The sequence below is a fragment of the Carlito syrichta genome, unplaced genomic scaffold, assembly GCF_000164805.1.
Source record: "Carlito syrichta isolate Samal-C Ts95f unplaced genomic scaffold, Tarsius_syrichta-2.0.1 Scaffold309108, whole genome shotgun sequence".
Classification (NCBI taxonomy): domain Eukaryota; kingdom Metazoa; phylum Chordata; class Mammalia; order Primates; family Tarsiidae; genus Carlito; species Carlito syrichta.
In genome coordinates this window covers 555,049-573,785 of record NW_007253204.1, presented here as the reverse complement: position 1 = coordinate 573,785, position 18,737 = coordinate 555,049, and the positions used below count along the sequence as shown (strand labels likewise).

The following is an 18,737-nucleotide window of genomic DNA, read 5'->3' as shown; positions in this document are numbered from 1 at the left end:
TGGCAGAGAACTTCTGCCTCTTCCTTTCAAGGTTCCTACCCCGAAGGACAATGAGGTTTCTTAAGGTGAGCACAGTTATCTTGTGAGATGTTAGTGCATCAAAATCATAGCAACTGTGCCTAAGTATTTTCATAAGGCCTCCTGTCTGAGATTATGCTCCTTCTTAACTTTGTGGTACTAAAATGCCCTTTCTTTTATGTAATAGTGATACAAGATGATAGATTCTTTTCATATCCCAGCTCAAGGGGGAAAAGTTAGCAAGCCACCCTGTTTGTCAATCTTCAAAATGACTGGCTGCCATTTAGAATTTTTACATAGTTCTACAAACCCAAAAGTTCCCCTGTATTGGACACTTCCCCAGCATTACTTTGAGCAGTAGAAAACCTATTAGGTCAAAGTCAGCTGGGAGACATATCTCAGAATCGAAATATCTGACTGCCCAAAAAGACATGCAAAATCATCACCCCAAGCTTACCTATGCCTAGTCTCTTATTCTAATGTTTGAATGACCTGAAATTTCATTAAAAAGCCAGGATGGCAGTTTCTCAAAAGAACCAATTCCTTTCATTGACATTCCTTAACATATTAATCACTTAATTTACAGTTTAAATATTTATTCCTCAAAAGGAAAAGGAACTCTACCAAAATCACCCTGGGCTTCTGCCAGGTGGAAAGGAACAAGTCTATCTTCATGATTTAGCAGGGTGGGTTTCAAGTGGGGATGGGGTAGGTTTGGGGATGGTGTAGGTTTGTGTCCGAAATGTCTAGGTGAGATAACTCTTCATCCAAAATTTTGGCAAACATTGTCTTCTTAAAGATCCCCTAAAGTTTATCCTGTGATTCTTAGTAAGTACTCTGAAAGGGGTCTTAACTTGGAGGATTTTGGTTTAAATGGTTACCTTTGAATCACAGGTATTTACTTTATGCATTTGAAAATATTACCATGAGAAGGGTTCCCAGGCTTTCTACACTGCCAGAGGTGCCTGTGTTATAAAAATAGAGACCCCCACAGTCACGTTCTGTCAAGTTCTCTCGGCCCACTTGTTTCTGGCTGTTCCTCTGCTAGAAGTTCTTTGCTCCTAATCACTGGAATGGCCGAATGTCTTACTTTGTCAGGTCTCTACTCAAGTGTCACCTTACAAGAGTAGCCTCACCTGCCCACCTATGTAAAATAACACTGTCTCTGCTATCACGCCACTTTACTTTTGTCATAGCACCTACTCTGTCCCACCCTCTATGATGACTCTGAGACACCTCACTGAGCATTGAGAGGGGACAGGGACTTTTGTTCACTGCCCTCTTTACTCCTGAAAACAGTAACTAGCACATATAGACTAGATAAATATTGGTTGAATAAATATTCTTTTTTTAACAACTCAATATTAAATGTTAAAAGAATGAGGCAGCTTTTGAAATTTCTTGATGGGCCTGCGATGCTCTCTACATGAGTAATAGACATCAAAGTTAAAAATATACTCACTTTCTGCCTTGGCAAGTTTGTTTTGAGGACTTTATCCTATAGATGTACTTGCACATGAGCTCAGAGAATCACATACAGTGACAGTCACTGTGACACTTTGTCAGAATGAATGCTAGAACGATCTAGAAGTTCATTCAGCAAGGGCTGGTCAATTGGTTTTACATATAAGTAACTACAGTCATCCATATAACACTAAAGGAGCTGTACATGCAGAGATATGGAAGAACTAGAATGACAGCTGCAGCTAATACATGTGCTAGATACTGTTCGATGCACTCTCCATGAATCCTCTGTCAAGACTCACAACCACCTTGTGTTATACCTCCATTTTGCAGATGAGGAAACTGAACACCAAAGACATTAAGCAGCTTGCCAAAATCATGCAGCCAAGACATGGCAGAACTGGGAGACAAAGCCTGGCAGCTGCCCCCAGCACTTGCTCTTAACCACTTTGCCACCTTGCCAAAGCAGTGGGTCAGGTGATTTGTGTTTAAAAAACAAAAACAGGTAGGATGGGGAGAGATTTACATCTCAATATGGTTTTATATGCATAGACTTTCTAAAAGGAGACAGAAAAACTCATTACAGAAACTGTCCTGGGGAGAAGTGGGGGAGTATAGTGGGTGTGAGATTTATTTTTGCAGTATACTCTTGTACTGTCCAAACTCATATACACATTACCTACTCAAAAACACATGCAATATGCATAGGGTCACAGAATTGTAAGGCGGTAATGGACCCTATCATTTTATGAGGTGGGGATAAAAGAAGGGAACAGATTTGCCTGAGGCCACCCAAGTAAGAAGGAGGAGCCCCAGGGCACAGCCAGGGTTCTGGACTCTGAGCCCTGGTGAGGTTTGTTGCCTTCTCTAGTCATTTCTACTATAGCTGACTCAGCTGTCACAACTGGAGATTTTCAAAACCTTCAAATTGCATAGAATTGGGGAAGAAATTATGATTTGGAATTCAAGTGTTGACACTTGAAAAATACCAACTCCCTTTCACTACAAGTGCTTTAGCATGTTACTAAGGCTTTCTCTGCATGTCCCTAGAAAGGTTATTTTCAGAACGTTCCACTTAAACCTGGAGATGTAGGGTTCTCTGCTGTTTCTGGGAGCTGACACCACAATTTACATTAAACAAATGTTTTGAAAATTAGCTGTTCACGGTTCCAATTTCAGCTTCCCCCAGGGTTTAATGTTAGCCAAATACTAGTATAGTAAGCAGACAATGTGTTTTATTGTGTGGAAGAAAAACAGACCACCATAACAGACTTCCTGCTTTTGTAATCAAGGGAAAAGTGGAGTGGTAGAGTGATTATTGGCATATGGTTATTAGAAACACTGAGTTTCAAATATAGCTACTAGGAGCTGAGGATACTCCCCCTACCCCCTCAATATTTCAAGTCCAAAAAGAAAGTAAAAGAATTCCTAGTGTTTGGTAAATTGGAAAGTTTAGAAAGTCATGGAGCAAAAACTACTAGGGGAAGACTAGGGTAATGGGAGCAAGGTTCAGCCCAGGTTTGTGGCAGATTCTGGTGTCCAAGAAACGTGCTCAAATATCAACAGTGCAAAAAGGGCTCTGGGTTTGGACAGGGCCAGGGCCAGGGCCAGAGAGAAGGCTAAGTCCAGGACTCAGTCCTGCGCCTCCTGGTCCCCAGCACCAAGTTTCAAGGACCCCGCTTTGTGGGCAGCCAAATCCGTGGGGCCGGAAATCAAAAATGATGAATTTAATATTTTTACTACCTTTTTAACATTTAAAAAGGGTCACAGAGGCCCTTCCCCCTGCCTTCCCTGTCTAGTCTCTCCCACCAACTGCAAATGTTGAAAGGGGAAAGAGAAACAGTTCAATCTGATAATTTTATAGTTAGCAGGAACGAGTAAGGGAGCATTCTGTGAAATCCCTGCCTGGACTCAAGCCTCCTCCAGGACTTGTGAGCTAGGAATGCAAGCCTCTGGAAATAACTATGGATGCTCTTCAATATTGGGCTTCTCTCTCTGGGAGTGATTCTGAGCCTGGGGTGGGTGGTGCATTGGCAAGAGGAATTTAGATTTTGTGCATGCAAAGAAATATAGCCTCTTACCCCTTAATGAAAGGCCCTTCACATAGTGTGGCTGGGAGAAGAGGGTTAGAGATCAAAGAAGATGCTCCCACTTGTGGGTGAAAGCCAGTCTGACTGAGGAACAGGGAGGCTCAAAGGAGGGGACAGGCCGGCAGGACGGGAAGAATACCACTCACTGGGTCACGTTCCTGACGCCTGCCCTTGAAAGTGTCCTGTCTTAATCAGGTGAAAGAATTTGGGCTCATGTAAGAAGGACTTCCTGACACTGCATCATCAGATCCCATAAGGCATTTCCAGGGACTCGTTAATGAGGGTCTTACAAAATAGAGAGGTTACCTTCTACCAGGTAATTTCCTCATTGCCTGCCTAGAGGACAGAGGTTTTTTAAGGGGTGTCTCAGAGCAGGGCAACCTCGAGATTCCATTGTTAAAGACCAAGCTTTCACTGTGTTGTCCCTTGGTTTTTGGCCTTAGAGGCTATGACAGCAGCTGACAGGCAAGGCCCAGCAAGGAACGAATAAAGAATATGTGTTCCAGTTGCCTTGTAACCTCCTGCCAATGCTCAGACAGGTGAGCATGGCACTCATAGGCCTGGACCTCCCAAGGGTCTTCCCCACTCAAGAAGACACTACATCACACTGGTGAAAGGGCTTCCCTCACTGCAGAAAAATCAGCACCTAGCACCTGGTCAATCCAAGTTAGGCCCAGCAGGAAGTGCCTGAATAATACATTTGTTTTCTTCCTTGACAGGCACATGCTCTGAGGAAGATATGTATCCATGGCAATACAACAAGAGGACTGCAACTGAGCATCATGTAGGCAGCTAGCTACAGGACTAGATGGCATTGTCCTCTAGCATAGGGAAGCCTGTTCCCACAGGTGTGTGCATCTCCCTATAAGGTCAGGCACAGGAGTCCTGCCAGTCTGGGGCTATCCCTGAAAGTCCATTTCCCCTGTCCCTTGCCTCTAATTGTGTCCAGACTCTGGGAGACCTTCTGGACTCACTAGCCCCTGTGTAAGCAACTCCTACATGTTCCTCCTTCAGTTCTTGCTTCAGTGGGATGGGCCAAAGGGGGAGGGAGGGCCCTCTGTGATCTCATTTATCCGTACCCACCCCAACCCACCTGTCCCTGCAATACTACATACCTTAGATTTTCGGGCTCCTTTCTTGCTGCCTGCTTTTTTAGACACAGGTTTCTTCTGGGATGGAGACTTGGCCTTTTTGGCTGGGGGTGGTGTGATGATGGCTTCCAACTTCCCTTTGGATCCTCGCTTCTTTGCTAGCAACTCGGGATGGATGTTTGGTAACACCCCCCCACTGGCTATGGTGACCCCTTTAAGCAGCTTGCGGGAAAACCAAAGGAGCAGAAGGTGAGTCAGAGGTCCCTGCTCCCAGCCCTCATGAAGCCAGGTCTGCCCATGCAAGCTCTTGCTTTGGTTGGTATAGCACCTTCCTCCATATCCATTTGCAAGGATGCTGGCAGGACACAGGCTCAATACACAGGGATCAAACCCTCAGAGTCCCTCCCTTGATGGAATTCAGATACTATCTTTCCTCCAGGGAGAGCCAAATATCTTGTTTCATCCCTCCACCCCCCTCACTCCCAATAAGGACTTGAGGAAAGACTGTGGGAGACAGGGAAGCTTCTAATTAACCCAAAATGTGGCCCACACCTTTGATAACCAGTATCTCAGCTCTGTCTCTTCAGTGTGACCACCTGCTCAAGTGTCTGGGGGTGGGTGGTGGTACCTGATTCAACTCTTCATCGTTGGCCACAGCCAGCAGGATGTGCCGGGGAGTGACCCGACCCTTCTTGTTGTCTCTCGCTGCATTGCCAGCCAGCTCCAGAATCTCTGCTGTGGGAATCAGAGAGGGGAATGTGGTTATGTTAGTGCATGAGAGGAATGCATGTGTCCCCTGGTGCCCCCATCCGCAGTGCTGGGAATGGGCACAGGTGGTTGCTTTAGGAAGCAGCCTCCCTGAGGTGATACTCTGGGCAGACTCAAAGAGATGCTAAATGTCAAAGCTGAATGGAACCGAGGAGGTCCTTGGTCCAATCTCCTTGTTTGGGAGATGAAGGAACTGAGGCTGAGAGAAGGGACCAACTGAAGGTCACTCAGTGAGTGGTAGGGCTGAGATCTGAACCCAGTTCTAGCTCCCATTTTTCAGAAAAGGCTGCTTGCAGTCAGCACTCCAGATGTCACTAGGGCCAGTCCCACAGAGTTCAGCAGGGTGGCCCCTGAGAGTGTACCAGCCCTGCATCTTGAATAATGGGCCTTAGGCTCACAGGGTTTCAAGAGCAAGCTGGCTTGATATTGAGGGAGCTTGTTAAATCTCAGTTGATTGAATCAGTGTTGAATGCCTGCACATTTGAATTCAAAACTAGAAGGACGTGACTGGGCTCTTCCCAAAGTCAAAGTCATAAAAATGTAAGACAAAAATGGTGGGGGTACTGTGAACTTAAAAGGCCTAAAGAGTCGTAACATCCAAATATGATGTGTCAGTCCTTGATAGGATTTTAAAAAGCTATGAAAATCACCTGGGAGACAATTGAGATTTGAAAGTGGAGTAGATATCAGACACTAGGGAATTACTAATTTCTTAAGTGATCACTGTGTTACCATTCTGTAGAAAAATCCTTGTTTTGAGGAGATACATGTTAAAAGTATTTAGAAATGAAACATCTTGTGTCTGCAACTTCCTCTCAAATAATTCTGAAAAAAAGTCTACAGAGTAAAGCAATTGTGGCAAAATGTTAATAGTTGTTAAATAAATGTTCTTCTTTCATGGAAATTCTGTCATCTGTAACAACCTGGATGAACCTGAAGGACCTTATGCTAAGTGAAGTAAGCCAGGCACAGAAGGACAAATAAATACTGCATGATCTCACTTCTGTGTAGAATCTAAAAATGTCGAACTCACAGAAGTAAGAGAGAATAGTAGTTACCAGGGATTGCGGGCTGGTCAAAGGACACAAATTTCAGTTAGACAAGAGGAATAAGTTTTAGCAATCTATTGCACAAAATGGTAACTACAGTTAATGACAATATCTATTTTAAATTGCTAAAAGAATAGGTTTAAGATGCTCTCAACACAAAGAAGTAAGAATGTAACGTAATGGATATGTTAGTTTATTTTCCGTATTCTGCAATGCATACACATAAAAAACATCACAATGTACCCCATATATAGATATACACACAAATATTATCTATTGAAAATAATTCTAAAGAAAAAAAATATAAGAATGTTCTTTTGGCATTCTGTATGTCTGAAATTTTTCAAAATAAAAAAGTACGAGAAAAAAAAAACTATGAGGGAGGCCAAGGCGAGAGGATTACCTGAGCCCATGGGTTCGAGACCAGCCTGGGCAACTTGACGAGACCTCATCTCTAGAATAAAACAAAAAATTAGCCAGGTGTGGTAGGGTGTGGCTATAGTTCTGGCTACTTGGAAGGCTGAGGCAGAAGAATTGCCCAAGCCCAGCAGGTCGAGGTTGCAATAGCTGTGAGAGTGTCACTGCACTCCAGCCTGGGTGACAGAGTGATACTCTGACTCAAAAACAAAACAAAACACAACAAAAATACACAAGAAGGCTATGAGTGTGACCCATAGTTAGTACTAAGAGTTTATTTCCCTGCCCTCTGGGGACAAGAAGACAGTTTTCCACAGCACTAAAGATAGTGGGAATTAGAAAGAAATACCCTTTGGCAAGAGTTTTTTTCTTCTTGGTAATACCGTTCTCCTGGTAACCTGTCAACCTTATCACCATCTCCATTTTCTCTCTCTCTCTCTCTTTTTTTTTTTTTAGTTGAAGTCTCACTCCATCACCCAGGCTGGAGTGCAGTGGCATGCTCACGGTCCCCAGCATCGACCTGCTGGGCTCAGGTGATCCTTCTGCCTCAGTCTTTCAAGTAGCCAGAACTACTGGTACACACTACCATGCCGGGCTAATTTTTTTTTTTAAATTGTAGAGATGAGGTCTTGCTACATTGCCCAGGCTGTTCTTGAATTCGTGAACTCAGTCAATCCCATCACCTTGGCCTCCCAAAGTGCTGGGATTACAGGCTTGAGCCACCACACCCAGCCATCTCCATTTTCTTAATGAGGTGTGCAGATAGTCCCATAATGTATCTAACACTCCCCACTTCTACAATTCTGCCCACACCATGGCCCTGCCTGTGATGTCCTTCTAGGCCACCCCTCTGGGCCCAACTCAAGTATAATCTCCTTCTGGTACTAAAGAATTTCTAATATTTAATTATGCTGTAAACAATAGATGTGTCCATAGTCAGCACGAGAATTATTATCAAATAAAACTAGAGACAAAAATTCTAGCTGCATGGAAATCATATGTTTAAAATTTACAGTATTACATGATATACATTTTAAAGAGGCACTAATAACTGAACTCAATGCCAAAAACTTCTATATCTGTGCAAAGCTGAAAAGATGCCTGGCTACTCATGGAAACTTTCATAACAGGGGGAAAAATAATATCAGTCACACTTGAAACAGTAGGTTTCCTCCCTAAATCCAAGCAGGAATTCGTGTGCTCAATAATCACCACACTTATGACTCAGCTCTGTGCTGGCAGAAGGGACACAGAGGAACCATGAAGCCCTAGCCTTCTCGATGTTCCCACGCCAGCAGGGAAATCAATGCAGAGCTGCACAGTCAGTGCTTTGCCATCATGTGAGAATGAGGTGAGGAGGAAGGCAAGATCCCGGCAAGTGATTCTCTGCCTTGCAAACAACATGGAGGGCAAAGTCATGGAGGCCTCATGTCGCAACAGGGCTATTCCACACAGCCTCAGCATGGTTTAGTTCACTAGTAGTGGGGAAGATGGCCACCTAGCAGTTTCACTGACACATCCCTATCATTGATCGCAGTAGTATGCCCCAGTACCTAGGAGACATGGCCAAGTGGAAAAGATGCTTGGGATGCCTGTGAATCCTAGGAGCCGTGAATGCACAAACACTTGCCTGGCCCGCCTAGCTTGGCCTTCACCGTCCTGTGCTCACGGAGTGGGCAGCACATCTGCATTGCTACTGTTCTGACCACAGCCTGAGAGGAAGCCAAAGCAGGGGTCTCAGCCCAATAAGAACCTGGAAGCAAAGGGAGAAGGAGAGCCAGCAATAGGGGACCCTAGGCAGAATCATCACAGCAGAAGGGCCTGAGAGGCACATCTGGCACCACAAAGCTGTGGCCCACTCTGCTGGGTTCCTGGCCTTCACTCTTCCCTCCCTACCCTTCCTCCCTTCCTAACGCCACAGGGAAGCCTGGGCCATCAGTATCTGCAGAGCCAGAATATAAAAAAGGAAGCTGGATACAGAAGATGGATTACAGTCTTCCGACCATAATGTGCTAAGAATGATTTACCTACCCCTCCCTCATTAAAAACAGAAGTGGGTGGGGGAGGGGGTGGGGGAGAGGATGAGGATGACCCCAGTGGTGACCTATTTTGCTAAGTCCGAAGCCCCCCCTTTGGCAAGAAAATCATTTGAAAGGTCAGTTTCTCAGGAAAGTGGAGGTGGCCTCTTTCCTCTTCCTGCTGGAGAGTTCATGGAAAGTCCTCCCTAAGAGAAGGCTCAGCAACTGTTGATGTAGGGGGTGAGTGAAGGGATGTGGTCTTATTACTTTCTGCAGTACTGGCCTAACTTTTTGTGTGTAAAGGGAAAATGATGATGACGGATGAAAAGACCTGGAAGGTGGGAAGAGGGGCCAAAACTCTGAGTGCACTTAGGCCCTGATTTGGGTGAGGGCAGGCAATATGTAAAACAGGAAAATAAAGCAATGAAGCAACCCAGGAGCGAGCGCACAGGGCTGAGAAACATGAGGATGGGTTCACCAGGAGCTAGAGGGCCTTCTCCCTGGCTTCTGCACACTCTTTTCCCTCCTTATGCTCTTACTTTGTGACTGAAAGTTCAATGGCCTCAGTTCCTCCACTTGGAAAATTTCAAGGACTATGTTCATGCTTTGCTAATTCAGCTTGGATTCAGGAATGCCACACTAGATCTACCTGGAAGTGACAGTAGGTAGGTAGGTGAATGAGGAGGGGCAGAGATGGGAAGCAGCACAACACCTTGGGGAGAGCAGGACCAAGAATTATTCTGCTGCCTTCTTTACTAAGGAAGTGAAAATCCAAGACTCCTCCTTTTTGCAAAACTCCAACTCATCTTGGATCTGCACAAGCCAAGATAACTGCCCCCTTCATACTCCTACTGCCAAAGAGCAGGCCCTCAGCCATGTGGGACAGGAGGAGGGAGCCATGTCAAGTAGGGATAACAAAGAAGGCACAGATCCACACTCCAGCTAGTTGAGCAAGAGTTTTATCTTCTGTTTACTCTTGCGCTTTTTTCAGATGGATAGTTACCATAGTAACCCCATTGTCAAGAGACATACAAGACAGAGCACCTCAGAGACACACCTTTTATGAGAAGCATGTTCTGTGTCCTGCCCCTGCCCTGCACTGCAGCAGGCAGAAAGCAGGGGCATTTTACAACAGCCAAGGCAGATGGAGGACGCCCCTGACTGCTAACAAAGGCAGTAACCAAGAGCACAGATCCATCGCTTGACAAGTATCAGTGATGCCCACTCTTTCATTCTTATTCCAGGTTCAGAAACAGTGATCATAAAGGGCTTTCCTGGCTAAGAGAGGGCTGCCTGCTGCAGAGAGGAGAGGTGCAAAATGCCAGCAACACAACAAGATGGAACAGTTCCCATCTGTTCTCCAGGGTGTGTCCCTGCTCAAGGGAGGGAGCAGGGAGAGATGGTGACTGACTGCTGAGGAATTGGGGCAGGGCACAGAGCACCAAAGGAGACATCCTGATGAAGTTTTCTTCTCCATAAGTGATCCTCTGCCTTGCAAACAATATGGAGGGCAAAGTCATGGAGGCCCCAGACTCAGAGTTGTACAGCCATTCCTGCCTGCACCCCTGTGCACATTGGGGTGGGCCCCACCAGCAAGGAGAGCAGCCTCCTAGGCTAGACCAGAGCCAGTGCCTCAACCTGGAGTTAATGCCTTCCTACAAGGGGGGAGAGAGCTCCTGCACTCACTTCATTTCAGAAGGTTTTGTACATTTCTACATTTTATTTTTGTCTATGGTTGGTCTCAAAGAAAAGGAATTCTGAGAAAGAGAATGAGGAAAACACCAGATATGCAGACAAATTATTTTCTCCAGTTTCCAGAGATCAACTCTTGCATTCTCCCTTGGAGAGCATTTTTAGGAGCCACAGCCCTGGAGGCAGTAACCAAAACAAATGGAATCTAAAAGAAACTGCAGGAGGAAACTGGAAAAACAGCAATTAGAAGGAAAAGAAACAGAACCCCTTCCCAGGTTCTCCACCCCCCCAAGCTGAGTCTTCCTGGCTGGTCTAAGATTTGTTACTCATGACCAGTGCTAGAATGGTTTGGGGTACAAAGTGCTGGGCAGCTCTGGAGAGGACGGTAGTGTGGAAGATCCCCAGTTATAAACATTGCAAAGGAAACAAGATGAATGATGAGCAAACTGGCCTGGTCATTGGTATTCTTAACATTTTTGTTTGTTTTAGGATCTAATCTGCAAAACACCTAAGTGTCTCTGGCTCCCACTCCTGGACAAGGACAGTCTCTGGCAGCTAGGGAGCGGCTGGCTCATCATCTGTAGTGGCCTCGACCAGCAATGCAACCTCATTCCCTCTTCCCAAGCAGTTAGCACTGCAGAGGCACCAGGGCCAAATGTTTCCCAGCCTCATTGAACATGATCGTTTTAAGGCCGCTTGACAAAATTCCCACAGCCTTGGCTAATGGCATGATCTGGCATCCTTTTCAACTACAGACCAGCTGTCTGAACATGAATACCTCTGACAGGTCTACTTTCCAAGTTCATCTACTGACCAAAGGCTTAGGGTCTTTTCTCCCCCAAACGTCTTGAACTAAACCATAGCTGTTGTATTGAAGCATTTTGTCTATCTTCCTTGAGGGAGATGAAGTCATGGTTTGCAGAATTAGGCTCCTAACAGCTAACAGGTGATGTACTGAAGCCGAGCCAAACTCTAAACACAACCCTTGCAAGAGGAAAGAGTCAGGCGCTTTCACAGAGCTGTTTGAAGCTCTGTTCAACAGAGCTCATCTAACAAAAGAAATACTGAAAATAACAACCAGAAATCAAAGAAAAGCAAATGTTCATGTAATCCCAAGGAGAAAACAGATATTTGCTACAAAGCCAACAAAATGACAAGGAATCTGTTTATTGTATGTCTTTCGATTCATCATCCTTCCATCAGCAGTTCTTTGAGTTCGGAACTGTTTTACACCATTCTGGAAGGCCTTAACCCAATCAACCCAAGGGGGGGTGGTGATTGCTAAGAGCTTCCTGCATTCTGACCACACCACAGCCTCCTCCAATTCCCTTGGTGGCCCTGAGTGTTTGCAGTCGCATCCCAGAATCCACTGCCCCAAACTCCACCTTTTCTGGAGGTGATGGCAGGGTCTGAAGCCTGCTGAGCCATCAACACAGAGCTCTGGGCCACAGTAAAGCTCTCCATCTGCTTGTCACAGGGGACCCTGAAGGTAGTATTCCAAAGACGGTCCTGAGTCTGACACAAACTCATCCATTGCCATGAAGCCCGCGTTACAGAATCCTCTGCAAGCTCTGGAGCCAATGGTCTCCGAGGGCAACACCTGGTCCAGTCTTCCACCTCCCCCACAGTTTCTGGATAAGACAGAAAGGCAGCTTAATTAGGGAGTCTATAACGTCAGTCCATTGACTGCTGTTTTTCATATTTCAATGTAAAAAATACATCATTTTATGTTATATATACACATACACACACACAAAAGGGAGAGATTATGGTTCTTTGCAAACTACCTTTCATCTAATTCACCAGCCTAGCTCAGGGCCTGATTATCTTCCTCATCAGGAAGTTTTCCTCCATCTTCCCCAGATGGCTTGCACCTCTGTTTGAGCCACCCCCTCTATCTGTCTGCAGTGGAGGGCAGCAACCATGAGCATCACTATGGCTAGAGCTCAGGGTCTGTTGTCAGACCAGAGTTTGGATCCCAGCTCCTGCACTTAATTGTAAGACATGGCCAAGACACATCTGAGCCTTGATTTCCCATTCTATAAATGGGGAAGATTACTGAGGTTATCTCTTAGGCTTGTGAAGATTAATGAGTTATCAAGTAAAACGCTCAGTACCCTGGTAAATATAAGCTACTATCATTGAGGCTACAACTATACACTTCATTTTTAAAAAAAGTATAGCAGGTTTCATTATTACAGAAAGAAAATTATACTTTCTTTGCCTCAGTTTCTTCTACCTAAATAACTGAGTGACTGGATGGATATGAGAGCCAAAAGGAGAGGAAAAGCAACAGAAAACCTGGTGTTTCCACCCCCAATCATTTACTCTCTGCTGTTGCACTTAACAGTTCACATATGTCTGAAAAATGTACTTGAACTCGATTAACCTCGGTGCTGCCAGACTTGCCTTGATGGAACACAGCACCCCAGGAGGCCCCACAGGCATCTCTGCCTTGGGATGGGGTCTAGGACATTTGGTGACCCCAGCAGGGTATGCCGCGGCCAGCGCTGGGACAGCAGAAATCAAAGTCCTGGAAAGGAGATGCCAGGGGAGGGTCCGAAGAAACCTGTTCTACCCCAAGGCCTGGCTGGCAGCTAGGCAGGGACCTCCACCCCACCAATCACTTGCTTTCAAGTGCTCTAGGAAACAGTTAATATGTATGTTTGTTTTGATATGGAAAACCACAGCCATTTGTTCTCCATTCATCTCAGGAAGGGGTGAACAATCAGAGATGTCTGCTTAAATGAAATGATTTGAAGAGTATAATGTAAAGAGGAAACTCGTTTAAGGAGCCCTGTCATGGCACTACTTCCCAGATGGACTTTTACAGGGGAAAACAAGGAGCAGCTCAGTGAGTTTCACCAGCTGCCCTTGTGGGAAGATGGCACGATCTGTGCTACATGTGCATCCATGGAGACATGGGAGTGGCTCCGCCTGCAGGACAGAATTGGGGGGACTTGGTTGGAGGGAGACATTTTGCTCTGTTCTTTTATGCTATTTGAATTTATCTTCTACACATTTTCTCTTCAAAATAAAAAGCAGAATTAGAATTCAGAGTAAATGAGAAGCTGCAGGCCGCTCTGCCACACACTGACCCAGACACACAAGCAACCTCCTGCCCTTACATATTCTGACCCAGCCCGCTTAATCCTGCTTCTCACAAAAAAAGCCCTGAACATATGAAAACTTTTGGGCCTATTTTTCACAGTTGGTTGTTTTTAGAGCAGTATGAGTGTGTCATAGAAGGGGAGGCCCCAAAAGGGACAACAGCACCTGGGGTGATTTTTACCAGCCTTGCTCCCTCCTGTCCTGTCTGCCCACATGGGTTCCTGATGCTGAGGGTCACTTGTCTAAGGATTTAACTAAGCTCTGTCACCTAGGATTCTGTCCTCTTTGCTAAGGGGACAATGAAGGGACATTAGCTAAAAAGTTTCTCACCCTCCAGGCCCTCCTCAGCACCATTGGGTGGCACAACCTCCCCACACCTGACTGGGCACTGACCCCCACTCCAACCAAGGTCTGCTGTGGCTCCTCAAGGCCACTGGCCACAAGCCCTCTGGCCACTCTGTACCTTGCTCATCCTGCTGCTTCTCCAGTCAGCACCTCTGACGTTGATCTGACTGTCGCTTCTCTTCAGCCCGGCACATGTCACTCCAATGGCCACTGCCCCTCCTGTGCTACACTTATCTCCTGCCGATATGTTCTCAACTTTCCTCATCGCTGCCCAGGACTGCGTGTGCTTCAAGGCCCCCTTTGCAGGACCCCTGTCCCCCTGCCCATGCCCATGCCAGCCACAGGAAGTTCTCTGGCCTTTGCAGGGCCTCAGCATGTGCTCTTTGGCAATCCCTGTTACAGAGTCTGTCCCCTCAGACTGGGTCTTCATAGAGAACAGGCGTTGGCCTAAGGGAACTGGGCATATACCTCCAGTGGTGCCCTCAGACTGCTTCTAGACAAAGGAAATGCAAAGTGGACTGAGTGTTCCAAGTCCCCATTCTCTCTTTAACTGTTAAGGCTTCTGTGCTGAGTGACTTTGGAGAAGTTAATAAACTCTCCAAGCTTCAGTTTCCTCCTAAACAAAATGAGTGGTTTGAGGATACAAGGAGTTGCCAAATATACAGCATTTAACCAGTGCCTTATACATAGTGAGTACTCAATATATGGCAGGTGTTTCAAAACTTAAACTGGCCAGGCGCAGTATCTCACACCTGTAATTCCAGTGCTGTGGGAGGCTGAGGCGGGAGGATCACTTGAGGCCACGAGTTCGAGACCACCCTGGGCAACATAATGAGACCCCTTATCTTTACAAAAAAAAAAAAAGTTTTAAACTAGGTGTGGTGGCATGTACCTAGTCCCAGCTACTTAGGGGAGGATCACTTGTGCCCAGAAGTTCAAGGTTACAGTGAGCTATGATCGTGCCATTGCACTCTGGCCTGGGCAAGAGAGTGACCCTGTCTCTAAAAAATAAAATTAATAAATAACTTAAGTTGCTCTACCTTCATCTAGAACTCAAAGCATTTTCCCCATGCCCCCAAAACTAACATTACAGCAAACCACAATCTGAATATAAAACAGAGACTACCACGGCTGGGGGTGGGGGTGGGGTGGGGGTGAAAGGGAAAGAAAAACAATGCTACTCCAGGTAAGTAACCTCATCTTCTGAATGAACAGCAGATATTGACTTTTAGCAGTCAATATCCAGATTTACAGGGGCAACAGTCAAATGTGAACCAAAGACTACTTCAGCTACCAATTACAAGGAATATCGATCAGGATATCAATATCAAGGGAAACCAATAGATTAGCCATTTCCAGAAGCCTTAGGGTTCCACACGCCTCTTACAGCTCTCTAGAGAACCAGCCTCTCTGTAAGACCCAGAGTGTCCCCTATAGACAGATGGAGGTGATATCAATGCTGTGAGGACAGATACCTCAGCATCAGGCACCACTGTGTGCCTCCAAAGAAACCAGCATTGCATACAAGGGAAATCACACTTTCTGGCCACCAAATGAAAGCTGCAGGTGCCTAAAAAGGAAGGAGGTAGGTGGAAAGAGGAGGAAAAAAGGGAGGGAGGGAAGGTGGGTGCCAGGGTCAGAGTGGAAGGTAGGCTGAGCTGAGCAGCCTGGCAAATCTAAGCAGGGTTTATGTCATCTTCTTGGCAACTAGAACTGGAAGGGGGTGGTGGGAAGAGACAGAGGGAGGCTATGATTAATACCCTTTGGATTTGTTGTCTTGCTAGAACTTATTTATAGCTCTGAGGAGTGGCTTTTTGCTTTCATGATATTTTACTCTGGGTTGACTAGACAAAGAAGCCCTCAGGCAAGGGAAGAGAAGCAAAAGGATTAAATATGTTCTACCGGTTGCTGATATTTTAACAGGAAGACACTGGAACAGAAGATATTTGCAGAATTCTTACTCATTTCCTTCTCCTTTCAGTAAGAAAGTAGTTCTTTTAGAAGCTACTCCTGATGGTCAGCCACACGGGACTCTAGTGCCGCTCCTGGGATGCTGCTATCTTTAATCATTTGGGCAGCTCCTGACATTCTCTGCTTTTCCAGGTACTGCTGAGACCTTTTAAGGGGCTTTTTTTGGTAGAGGCAAAAGATAAGCTTTTACAACACTTCTAACGCTCTCCTGTTTGCCAGCAACAGCTGCCCGGCCAAGTGCCTCTCCTCACACAGTTGTGGTCCACTCTGCCCCAGGGTTAATACTAATTATGTTTCATTAAACATTCCAGGGGTCTAGTTTAACTCTCATCCTCATTTTCCTGGTAGCATCTGACATTACTAACACTCCCTCCTCCTGATACTCATCATTCTCTAACTGGTCTTCTCTGTGCAGCTGTGGAATGTAGGGCTTTGTGTTGAGAGCTGTATGCAGTGGTGAGGGAGGGGTGGGGAAGGCACAATTCCAGCCCTGGGGTCACCAATATGACCTCTGATATGTCTGCACATCACAGGTACTCAATAATCTGTGGATATCAACAGTAATTCTTTCAACCCCCAGCACCCAGCTTGACACCTTGTAAATTATGGTCAGGTTTGGTACTTTTTCACAAATAGAGCATTCCAGATAAATTACTAAACAAGTGAACCAAGCATTGCAGTGGCCAGGTGCTGATTAAGGATGGACATACAGGGATGTTCTCCAAGGCCCCAGCCTGGTTTCATGTATTAGAACAACTGCTCAGGCTCCATGGCAGGCAGTGTGAACTATAAAACTACTATCCTAGAGGAAAGCAACCCCAGGTTGGGCCTGGGATCCAGGCAGGCATCACCTCACAGCCCCAAGTTATGAGGTTGGCTGAGGGGACTGGGGGTGTTGAGGAGAGATTAGGGGCAGATCAAAGATCCTCAGAGTCTCCCAACCTAGATCTTGGCCCAAAGATAAAAAAGTTAGCTTCTGCATACTACATGTGCCCATTATCCTCCTGATTCCCTCTGTTTTGGCATTTCATTTTCTAGGTTTATTTTGAAATCAAGAGAGAAAATAAGAGTATCTTTAGAAAGATATATAATGCGTATAAGAACTAGAAACACTGATTATCTCCTGGGAGAAGAACTGACATGCAAAAGAGCAGGAAGGGTCTTGCATATCCCGCTGTACATCCTTTGACAGCATGTGAATTTTATCATGGGTAGTATTATTTATTAGAAAAAAATAATTCAACAAGAGTAAAAAACAAGGAAAGACCAACTAGATATGAAAATTGTATTATACAGTGTATCAAAGAAAATAGACCAATGGAACAGAAAATAAAGTCAGACATAGCCCTGATTATATCTAGAAATTTCATGTATGATAAAGGTGGCCTCTCCAGTCAACAGGGAAAAGATGAAAAATTCAGTTAATTGAGTTGAGATTATGGGGTAACTATGTGAAACAAAATTAACTTGTTCTCTATCTCAGACCATATAACAGGATAAATTCCAAAGTATAAGTGTGAAAAATAAAACCATGAAAATACTAGGCAAAAGCAAAAGAAATTTCTTTATAATCTTGGACAGAGGTAGGACTTCATAACAATGACTCAAATTTCAGCAGAAATGTATTCATATTAGAATTACTTGAAGACTATAAAATAACTTAAAGAAAAATAAAACAAAAATGGAGAGAAAAGAGATTATAAAGAATAACCAAGCAAACTCAAAAAAAGAACCAAATAGGACTTCTGGAAATGAAAGTATAACTGAGATTAAAAATCCAGTGCCTGAATTAAACAGCATATTAGATACAACTGAAGAGAATAGTAGTAAACTGGAAGATAGTTCTGGGAGAAAAATCAAAAGTAAATATCCAAAAAGTAGACCAGAAAGACATGAAAGAAAAACATGGCTTAGATGAACAGATATGAAAGATTAAACACTAGCATATTTTTAATTTGTGTTCCATAAGAAGAGACTAGAATAGAGACACTGTCCAAAGAAATGATGGCTGAAAACTTCCTGGATGAGATAAAGATATGTTCCAAAACAGAACCTGAGAACACTGATCACCAAAAGATCCTCACGAAATAAAATTCTAAATGATATATTTTAATCAGAAGTAAAATGATCCTGAATGGAGGGTATAGATGACGGAATAGGCCCACCTAGGTCTGTTATCTTGCTGGCCATGTGACACAATATCATCAGGGAGATGTCAAAGGTACATAGTGCTAAGCTTATTTTTTCAAGTGCACTTTGAATGCTTATTCACTATGAAATTATCTATTTCCATGGGAGACTGAAGAAAGACTGACAAATGTAGTAGATGTGGGGAGCACTTCCTTAATTACTTCACAATTTGCTTTGTAAGATTATGTGTAGTGATGATTTTCTTTTTATATATGTATATTATTTTAAAGATGTGGGGTACAATTCAGGATTAAGTATATAAGTAGACATCATACAGGTAAAGTTTGGGCCTCCCTTTGGTCCCCACTTTGCCTGGTTTGAGATAAGGTACTCTTAATGATGTTATGTGCCCCCACCCCGCAGTATCCTGCTACGGCTAGTCCCTTTCTTATGGTATTATGGTAAATGTTCAGGGTCCGCTTATGAGTGAGAACATGTGGTACTCAGTTCTTTGTTTCTGTTATAGATCACTGAGTATTATAGACTCTAAGGTAGTGATGATTTTCTGTGACT

The 18,737-nt window shown here is 44.7% G+C and overlaps 1 protein-coding gene across 6 annotated transcripts in view; it reads right to left on the bottom strand.

Moving 5' to 3' along the window:
- The window catches only part of LOC103269207 (core histone macro-H2A.1), a 61,256-nt gene that overhangs the window by 31,158 nt on the left and 11,361 nt on the right, over positions 1–18,737 (bottom strand). For 5 of the 6 annotated variants that reach the window (XM_008066790.1, XM_008066792.1, XM_008066791.1 and 2 more), the window contains exons 2-3: positions 5,292–5,398; positions 4,688–4,885 (exon numbers count right to left, since the gene is read on the bottom strand). In XM_008066790.1, the coding sequence (XP_008064981.1) occupies positions 4,688–4,885; positions 5,292–5,398 (305 nt within the window). Of the gene's footprint in view, positions 1–1,176; positions 1,203–4,683; positions 4,886–5,291; positions 5,399–18,737 lie in introns of all 6 variants that reach the window. The other variant, XM_021716970.1, reaches the window with a different exon arrangement.